Raw genomic sequence first — 11,191 nt, forward strand, 5'->3', positions numbered from 1 at the left:
CCTCAATAACTTAAGAGGAGGGGGGGTGAATTAAGTTTTAAAAAAATTTTGACTAACAAGTTTTAATCCCCTTTTAAATGATATGTGATAGATTTAGAATGTAGAAGAAGAAGTTGCAATCAATTTAACAATATTTTTTAAATGTGCAAGACAAAGTAAATTGCAATAAAATAAATGAGATAAGGGAAGAAAGAATTACAAACTCAATATATATTGGTTCGGCCACTTCCCGTGCCTACGTCTAGTCTTCAAATAACCCATTTGAGATTTTCCACTATCCTTGTAAATCCTTTACAATTTTTGAATACACATTGGAATCCCTCACCCTTGTGTTCGAGTTTCTCACACGCCAAGAGACAAACAATCTCTTGATCACAACTGAGTTTTATAAGATGAACATAATGATTTCTCTCTTTTAGAGCTGATGATACAACTTAAAGTTTCTAGAAGAATTCTCAATAATTTGCAAGAGTTTGACCAAAGATGTTTAGAGAGATTTTGAAAGTTAAGTTCTCTGAGAATTCACTTCTTTTCGAAGTAAGGACACATATATATAGGCCCATTGTGCCTGTTCAAAATAGTCTGAAGAGATGTGTCTTTTCAAAAGATTTTTTAAAACTTTTTCACTAGTAATCGATTACACAATCATATCTTTGAAGGGTTGTGACTTTTCAATAGTTTTTTTTTAAATCTCTTCGCTGGTAATCAATTACATGACTCTTGTAATCGATTACACAGATCAAAATTCAAATAATTTTGGTCGTTGGTTCTTCAGTTCAAAATTTTCAATATGTCATTTTCACAAACTCTCTGGTAATCAATTACACGAACCTGGTAATCGATTACTAGTTCAAAAAGAGATTTTTAAACTAATTTAACTATAATAAAAGAATTTTGACAGTAAAGATTTTGAGGCTAAACTATAGCAATCAAATTGAGATTCTTTTAACAAATTTACTAAGTCCTTATCTTAGATTTTCTTGATCTTGTTCTTTGACTTGATTCAATCCGTGCTCATCAAGTAAACTTTTGGCATCATTAAAACCTGCATGATATATTCACAGGTACAACTTTTATACATAAAGGAAGTTAGTTACAATCCTAACTAACTACTAACAACCCTAACTAGAAGTTAGTTACAGGGCTAACTAATTACTAACAACCATAACCAACTACCAACTACTAACATACCTAATACAAAGGATTCTCCTTCGATAAGCTCACTCACTTTCATGTATAGGGGATCAAATGAAAGAATTGTCTTCTTCTCTCAACCACAACTATCCCCATATTGGGATACTAAGACCATTCCCAAGCTTTCATCTCTATCCTTCTCTTATGATTATTTTAGATAATAATATACTTCGCCAGGTAAAAGATAGGTTGTGCCTAAGGGATGCACCCATAAAATCTCCATTAGAAAAGTATTTGGCTTTGAAAACACGTGATGACAAAGCATTTGGGAAGAAAATAAAACTCCATCCTTGTTTATATAACATGGTCAAATTAAAGAAAAATAAATTCTAGAATCTCATTCCCTCACCGTCCTTCAGATTTGACCATAAAACTTCCACGTGCAAGATTTTACAAACACCTCCCTAACAACCATAGATTGAACTCTCCTTCTCCAAGAATTAATTTTTTGTCACACTTTATCTTTAATGAAATTAAAATAAATAGCTTTCTTTTTCCTTCCCACAATTGAACGAAATCCCAAGTACTTGCCTCCTCCTCCTCCACCTTCTCTAACCCCTAAAGCAGCACACACCAAAGACTTAAAAACATGCTCCACATTCTTGCTATAAGTAACTTCATTTCTACAAGTTAATCATTAGACCTAGGCAATAGCATACTCATCCAAAATTTCCTGACTATAACTTCTTTTTCCTGAGCTGTTAAAAAAAGAAAGCTAGCTACCATATGCAAACAAGTGAGACACAATAGGGGCTTCTCTACATATTTTAATATTGTGTAAGTCTCATTTCCTCTCAGCATCTTTGATCAAAACATACAACCCTTCAGCACACAAAATAAACAGATAATGGGATAAATGATCTCCTTGTCTAAGACCCTTCTGAAGAATAATAAGCCCAATAACATCATCATTGACATTAACAAAAAAATTCATAGAATACGCATAACATAATCCACTTAACATAACCATTGTGGAAACCCAGTTTAATCATCATAGCTATTAAAGATATAAATTACTGACTACTAGTGTTACTAGCATTAGTTAGTTTAGTTAGTTATAAGTTAGTTGCTCTTGTAATCAATTATGTAACATATTAGCATTACTTATATAAAGCTAAATGTATTCATGTAAAGAGGAGAGTTTGCTCAATTGAGCATTATCCCAATATTAATCACTTTTTCCTTTTTCTCCATTTTCTCTCTTCCACCTTTTCATTTTCTCCATTTTCTTTCTTGCGTTGTATGCTTCATATGAATTATAACATGGTATCAGAGCTTTATTATTTCCTCTCCGCTGCCACTATTGGTCAACTTCTCCGTTCACCGTCGCCGCCGTCCTCTGTCATGAGTCACCGATTCCAACCAACACCTACCTTCGTTCAATCCTTATTCATCTTCTCATATTTCCCTTTTCATTTTTCGATTACATTTTCCTAAAAAATTATCCAAAACACAAAACCTAACATTTTCCCTTTACTTTGATTTCTGATCAATATGAGCCACAATTCATGAAACCACCACCACCAATCAATTTGTCCCTGCATCCATAACAATATCCTTAAACATTTGTCATCGCCTTCGTGCTGCTGATTTTCGGCCACCGTGCTCCGCTGCCGTTAGGCGATTTTTGGCCACTGTGCGGCGCCTTCCTCCACTGTGAGTGACGATTTCCAACGATGATGCATATGGAACTGTTATTTCAGGCTTGATATCGGGTTTGATGCCTTTGAGTTTGGTAGATCTTGAGGTTCTCTCTATGTCTATCATTGCCTACAAGGTGTTTGATTAAATGCTTCTGAAGATTTTGAAGATATTAGCTATTGTTTGAAGTCTTGCACTATTTCAGAAAAGTGCACATCAACTGTTTGGTGATTAATCTTTTCAATGTTTCATTGATATTTGGTATAAGGTTTTCTTGCATACAACCTGTTTATACAAAATTCTCTTTTAAGATAGATTTAGTTTTCTACTATATAGCTTAATGTTTCATAATATTTGGCATGTTTTGTTGTTTTCATCCTTTTAGGCTTGTTTTTGATGATTTTAGCTTCTGTCATGTGTGGTGGTTAAGCAATGTTCATTTGTTTGCTTCTGTACATAGTGGTTAAGTACTGTTTTAGCTTTTGTCATGGATAGTTAAGCCTTGATTGCTTCTGTCTTGAGTGGTTAAGCATTATTTAGTTTCTGCTCTCGATGGTTAAGCTTTGATGATTTGAGCTTCTGCCAACTGGTCTTGTCGTTGCCTTTGCTTGATGGTTAAGCTTTGATTTGCTTACGTTTGGACTTTGATGCTTGCTCTGGACTCTTGATTTGTTGGGGTGAATGTTGTGGAGACGTTGGAAGAAGATTAAGGAGGCCGATGTTGGTCGAAGATTTCTAGTACATTTTGATTTGTTTTTAAATTTTTGTTTTGACTGATGTATTTCCGACATGTTTAATTATATTTCAAATTTTCAGAATTTATTTTCATTTCCTTTTATGTAAATGTATTATCTTCTCCTAGTTGAAAGTGTTTTCAACATCTTTCAGCTTGCAAGGGTATTAGAGATGTAGATTACTGATTACTAGGATTAGTTAGTTTAATTAGTTACAAGTTAATTACTCTCGTAACTAATTATGTAACATATTAATATTAGTTATATAAGACTAAATGTATTTATGTAAGGAAGAGATTTTATTCATTTTCTTTCTTGCCCTGACTGCTTCCTATGAATTATAACAATAGCAAGTAAATATCCTTAATCAATTCTGTCGTATATTTTACTAATAATCTAATATCAATCTTTAGTGACACATCCCCTTGCCTCCCTCTTCTTTTACATTTCAAATAATGCAGAACTCAGAAGCTACCAAAGCACTTCATATTACATTAAAGTACAAGTGGATTTCATACAAATTAAAAGTAATAGTTGATTCCTTAACCAATGGGCAATCCATTATCTTTTGAACTGCTCTCCAGTACGTGAATTGTCACATGAATTGTGCTAATTTGACATAAAGTGAGAGAGGAACTTTTATTAAAGTTTCCCTTATATTGATTAAAAAATAATAATAAGTTAAATGAAATCAACTGTCATAAATCAAGTTATATGTGAATAAAAAAAATCAATTTATATGATCGTCATCAATTTGATAGTTTAACAAAAAAAAAAAATGGCCTAACAAAAAGAAAGAGGAAGTATAAATCCATTTTGGGGGCTTAAGAGATGCCCAGTTTTTAATTTATGATTAGTTTGAATAAATCGAATTGACTTTTTAAATTTGCAAACGATTTTGTACGTGCCTTTATATATATATATATATATATAACATTTCACGTGTATTCTTATTAGAATCTTGACTAATGTGTTTTGCAACATGCAGAATGAGAATAAAAATATTTTTTAATTAAAAATATTATCATGTAAAACGTATAAAACTCAATTAATACTCACCATATTTAATAATTTAAAGTACAACATGTATTTATTTAACATTTTCACATCATATATGATGTGAAGTAATGTTTACAAGATTTTTTTTTATATTGTGCATCCACGGACGGAAAATAAAAAATAGTAGAAAGTTTTTTATAAAAAAATATTTCTTATATCAAATACACAAAAATAATTTAACATTTTTCAAAATAAATTTAAAATATTTAATATTCAATCACTTGTGCTAGACTCTTTGTTAACAAAACATCTTTGCATAATATGTTCATAGACCTACAATAAAAAAAATCACTTTATAAGAATTCAAAAACTACTTTTTAACTGATAAATTTTAAAAAATAATTAAATGCAAATAAAATATTTTTTACGTACCAAATTATACTAGTATAATTCATGTTAAAACAATTTCCATTATTGCGTCTCAGGTTTTTTTTTTTTTTTTCTTTTTGTAAGAATGCGTCTCAGGTTTGAAACAAGACACTGTCAATGAAAATCTTAAATTTTTTAATCCAACTTAGCAAAAATAAGGTTTACATAATTCTTAAAGGCAATAATTTTTTTAGAAAATATATAGTCAAACTTGTTTAATAAGGTTAATTATTTGAAAAGTCTCTTTCATTTTATTATTTTTATAATTATTTTATATTTTAAAATTTTATAATTACATTTCCAAACTTTTGTACAAAAATGAAGTAGTTGGTATGTGAAGGAATTGTTGGCAAGAACTCACTTGCTCCCCCTTGCACGAATAAAAAGTATTTGATCCTCCTCGATTTCCTGCTCAATGTCCGCTATTTTGTTAACGACCTCATGTTCGTATAATGTCCACGAAAGTTTAATTAAATAGATTAACATAAAGATATTCTAAAAAAAATATTAACATAGATAAAGAATATTTTAGCACTATTTCCCTTGTCTTGGCTAACACACCACACACGAGCCTTCTAGTTTTCGGTGCTAACACAACATATATCTTAAGTCAAATGGGTGAGCTTGTGTGAAATCGGAAAAGGAAACCATCTCTCATTCTCTCTTGCCTTTATATAGACAATTGTCATTATTCAGCAAAAAAAGAAAAAAAGAAAAAGACAATTGTCATTAGAACCAACAAGTGTTACCTTTCGTTAGTATTATAGAGTATTGTCAACCAAATGATTGGTTGAATCAATTCAACCTGAACCAAAAGTTTCGTTGGTTCAACCAATGCTGTTAAAAACTTCACTCTCAAGGTTTTAACAGCATTGGTATTAGAAGGAATCCCATACTTAGTAGGTGTTGACCAGGCAGCAATTACCCCCTCGTACATTAGTTTGTTTTAGGGTAATTTTGACTGTTCAACAATAGGGCGAGTTTGTATCTCAAATTACCATACTTTTAGGTCATTTTCATGTTTGCAAAAGTATAGGAATTGACATTATTAACATATATCAACAACTTGGTGTTTTCAAACATAATCACATTATTCTATCAACAACTTGGTGTTTTCAAGCTAGTTTAGTAGCATTGTATAATTAAGTTATTTCCCAGTTCGCACTTTAGAGTGAATCAAGCCTCAGATTATCTTCAGCTTAAACAGCATATTGATTTAAATAATATATAAGTGGCATTTCATTGTCAAAGATAATAGAGGGAAAATTTTCAAAAAAAAAAATTCTTTATTTGCCTCATTCTTGAAAATGCCAAAAACATATGCTTTACTTTACATTACACATTCAAAATTGCTATGGTGAAAATGGTTACATGCATACCATCTATATTTCCTATTTGTGGTATGAATAAAATATTATGTATTGGCAATATCTTCCCATCAAACAAAATGGCTACCCATTTAGACAAACAAATAATTTTGTAAAAAGTATATTGTCAACTTCAAATTGCATTCTATACCTTCAGTTTCCACCCTCGGGCAGCAAGTGCTTCATGAACCTTTTTAGCAGCATCAGCAGTATCGGTAAGGGGTGGATAACTCCAACTTTCTGATATCTGAAAAATTTAAGCAAAACATATACCCATTACAAAATATACATATTTGACAATACGATAATTCCAGAACAGAAACCCTTCCAGGCTTCCACCATAATCTTCAATCCTCGTGTTTGGTACAAAATCATTGTTTTATGACTTACATCCTCAGAACCTGTAAAAGGCCGAACAACTCCCTGCTCTCTCAATGATTTGTGGAATTCAGTGAACTTCCATTTGCAATGCTCAGCTCCCAGAACATAAACAGGCTTCCTGGGGTAGAACAAAATAATTTTATAACTAATATTAAATACTTGTATAAAGAGAAATTAAATAAAATCATTCTAATAATAGAAATACTTCCATACAAGCATACCCAGTGCTGCATGCTTCACTTATCATGCTAACTGAATCTGCTGTGACAACAAATGCATCGGCCCAAGCTAAATGGCCCATGTGCCGGTTATGTCCTGAAAGTTGTATTACTGTCAAGTTTATCTGTTGAACCATATTTTAAATATCTGAATCAAAACTGGAACAAATTTTTACCTTGCCCATCCCAAATATAAACTTTTGGATTACTCCCAAGTTCTTTCACTATAATATTGGACACCTGTTAAAACACCAAAGAGAGAAGAAAAATTGTGAAGAGATGGACAAGTTGTTCAGTGATATTATTTTAAGAAACTTTAATGAATGAATGACTATACCTTCTGTGGAGTCCTCTCCGAAAAGGATATCCTAACACTCCCACAACTAGCAAGAACACTGAGCAAAGAAGCTGCTAACTGCTTGGCAAGGTCTACACCATATCGACAGTTTCCTAAATCAATTACGGGCAACAGTCAAGTTACCCAACTTTTTAGGCCATTGAAAATATTAATTGTAAATCCTTTTATATAGACTTTAATGACATTTCAAATAATTAAATTCACAATAGAAACTACTTGTTGGTCCTCCGATGTTGACCACAAGCAAGGGCCTGGGAACATGTGCAAACTCATCATGCCAAGAAGCAGCAACACTACGTATTGAACTGAAATCTATTTGATGTAGCGCCCCCATGGTCAGAACCTGAATATAGAATTTCACATAATAGTCCTCAGCAATTGACAGTAGCCAACATCAAAGTAAAAACACAGTTTTTCCAGCAAAGCAAAAAGCCATTTACTATCGTATTAAAATCACTGTTTCTCCAGCAAAGCAAAAAGTCATTTACTGCCGTATCATATGAACATTATACATACCACATGACAATCTGGAGGATCACGTGGAGTTATCCAACTTCGAAGAAACCAAGGAACCTGTTTCTGTCCTTCTGGAGTTAAAGGATAATAATCATGCTTAGGTGTAATCACCATGTCAAACCTATTCAGATGCAATCTTGGATTTTGTATCTGGTCATGAGACAAACAATCAAAGAGATCAAAATAAGAAATCATAGCAGACATTTTTATATAGTAATGAACATCAGAGCAAAATATAAATACAATAGCACAGCACCATAGAACAGTGAAATTTTGACCAGATCATAGATACTAGCATTTGTTATAATTGAGCATATAATTTACACACTACAAAATTGCATAATTTACAAGACATCATAGCAAAATTAAATAAGAGAATAATATGCATGAAGTCTGCAAACCTGAACAACAAAAGCATTCTCAGATGCTAAACGTTTTATGGAACTTGCAGTAGAAATGGTATCTCTTCCACACGCGACAACCAACAATGGTCCCTCCCTGTATAAAATATCAATCATATCATTCTTTGTAAGTGACCGCTGAAGAATCAGTTGCAGATGAAGATACAAGAAAGGGGCTAAAGAATGCAGGAAGAACGTACAAAAACATGAATTGAGAGACTAATATTACGTTGATATGGGAATCAGAATACTGATTGGATTTGTACAGTATATCAATTAACAAGTCACAAGATTAAGTTTTAGGCCAGAGCATCACAACAGGCACACACAAGCATGTCTTAACATTATTGCACCAGAAATCTTGTAAATTCTAGTAGATGTCTTAGTCATACAAAATAATTATTAAAATTTACAAGAAATAAATTGTCAAATAATTTATATCAAGGATCATATTAGATATACTGCTAATGTTCAAAGGAAGTTCACTGTTCTGAACTAGTAAGATTATTAATAGCAAGGCCACTAAGACATTTGAATCAGTCTCCATCAAGAAATGAACAAGAAAGTTACTCAGACAAGCTATAGACATCAATGACATCATTTTACAGGGAAAAGAATAGGAATAGGATTTACTTCTCATAAGTTTCACGAGCAAAACTAACTATCTCCTTTACATCAGCTTCTAAGACAGCTAACAAGCCTGCACCGACACCATTTTCTGAAGGTAAAGGCACAAGCTTCTTTTCCTGAGATTTCAACATAAGCTGAGAATAACCGCAAATCATTCTTACTATATAATCTATTTTTTTATGGAGAGAAACTGGAAGCCATTGAAGCCACTCATTAATTCCCCCTTTTGGCCTGGTAATACGCTGCAAAAAGTCAGTCATAAAATGATGAGGGAACTCATTCAGCTGTTAAGAGGTGCTTTCAATTTCAACTCTACCAAATACTATGCTTTATAAAGAAGGCAAATTAGAGCCCTAAAATTTATTAAGAAATGGCCTTAGCATTAAGCACGCCACATAGCATGTGTTGGCTGCAGATAATGTCATATGACAACACAATCACATCAGCATGACTCTTTAGGTAATGCTTATTGCATGGGCAATATCTCATTCAATTCCTTTCATTTAAAAAAATTCTCAAATAAGAGAACATTTACCTAAAATGAAAAGTTTAACCTTCTTTCTATTTCCTCCGAACATAACCTAAATGGAAAAACATGCAACAGTGGTACAAGGAAAGGATACAATGTGAATCAGAATCAGATGCTACACCAATCAAGGTATACAATGATACAATTTACTATAATAAAACTGGTGGAAATCTCATTATCTCTCACCCTAGGAAATCTTCATTTGGAAGGAACTGACATAACCAAAAGAAGAAAAAAAATCCTTTCTCAATTTATAATGATGTTTCTAAACTACACCCATTACCCAATATCAGTTGGAGAAATCCATATATAGGTGTTGTTTTCCCTTCAACTATTTACTTGCTCTTTTAAACATAGATACCCCAAGCATGCAGAATGGGTACAGCCGTACAGGTATGCTATTTGTACAGGTACATGATTCATCCTTTTTTTGACATTATTATTACAAGATTTCTCTGAAAGCAACATGTTACACGCACGTTATACAGTGAATTCAGTATGCAATACCCCTCTATCAAATTAGTCTCTAACACAGTAACAACAATAACTCAAGACTAATCTCACCAACTACAATGCATATTTCAGGGACTAAAGCGGTAATTTCATCCTCGAGGGATCAATAAAACCAATCTATAATTCCGCTACTAAACTTACTCTTCTACAAATTACAACAACATTATCCACAAGCATGCCATTTCTCACTCAAGTCAAATGCAAAGTTCAAAGCTAAACTAATAATTTCACTTAGTTGCTATGTTAGGAGTGCGACGAACTAGTAGATAAAAAAAAATGTTATATATTCTTACATATAAGACGTGCTTATCGGAGAGGCCAAGGGCGCGAACCAATCCGACGCTCTGATTCTCCGATGCGGCGAAACCGTTGCCGATTACGATGGCGCGTCGCACGAACGTGTGAACTCCGGATTCGAAAATGTCCGGAGTGCCACTCCGGGAGGTAGGGCTCGGCGGCTCCGGAAGCTGAATTCGTCTCATGGACTCGATTTCGAACGCGTAACGGAAAATATGATAAGCGGCTTCAGTTCAAGAATATAAAGCTTGAAATTTCTCGAGATAGTGGAAGAAAACGTTGATTCCTGCGGTGACAGGGTCCAACTATGAACTTTGCAAGTTTTGCCTAATTAAACAAATTCCCGGCAAAAAAGAAGAAGGAAACTGAATGGTGAAGGTCCATGGGCTGAAATTCCAGTTTCTTTCTTGTATTTTTTTTATCATAGAAATCCAAAACGATACCAAAGATTTACAACATGCATCATGTTTAATCTTTATATTCCTTGTGTTTACATCAATTAAGTAAGATTTAGAAGAAAAAAACTTAATTCTTATCAGTCTTCAGTATAAAAGTTTTTATAATATTAATCAAATAAAAATTATCCATATGATTTTTAAAAAAAATTTTATCCATAAAAATAAAAAATGATACCAAAAATTTACAATACTCATGCATCATGGTTAACCTTTAGATTTCTTTAATTTTTTATTTGCTTGTGTTTAAGTCAATTAAGTAAGATTTAGAAAAAAAAAAGCAATTCTTATCGATATTCAGTATATATAAAAGTTTTCACAATATTAATCAAATAGAAATTATCCATATGATTTTTAAAGTAAATCTTAAGTGGTGTACGATTGGATTCCCATGTTTCTTTGTATAAAAACATGTGCTGGGAGAAAAAAATAGACAACATCCAAGGATTGGATCTTGAACTAAGAACTTTTAAATTAAATAGATTTATTTAATTTTTATAAAGTTACAAAGTAGTTATAAATTAATTTA

General features: G+C 32.4%; 1 protein-coding gene across 1 annotated transcript; it reads right to left on the bottom strand.

The window, feature by feature from the left end:
- Positions 1–6,298: 6,298 nt before the first annotated feature.
- On the bottom strand, positions 6,299–10,734 carry LOC100778122 (mitochondrial fission protein ELM1). The gene is made up of 10 exons (XM_006591008.4): positions 10,204–10,734; positions 8,872–9,110; positions 8,239–8,335; positions 7,838–7,987; positions 7,538–7,664; positions 7,301–7,413; positions 7,140–7,203; positions 6,967–7,060; positions 6,755–6,863; positions 6,299–6,611 (listed from the first exon to the last, which is right to left on the bottom strand). Exons 1-10 carry the CDS (start codon positions 10,390–10,392, stop codon positions 6,510–6,512), a joined length of 1,284 nt encoding a protein of 427 aa, XP_006591071.1. The 5' UTR covers positions 10,393–10,734; the 3' UTR covers positions 6,299–6,509.
- Between the last annotated feature and the right edge of the window lie 457 nt (positions 10,735–11,191).

The sequence above is a fragment of the Glycine max genome, chromosome 11 (assembly GCF_000004515.6).
Source record: "Glycine max cultivar Williams 82 chromosome 11, Glycine_max_v4.0, whole genome shotgun sequence".
Classification (NCBI taxonomy): domain Eukaryota; kingdom Viridiplantae; phylum Streptophyta; class Magnoliopsida; order Fabales; family Fabaceae; genus Glycine; species Glycine max.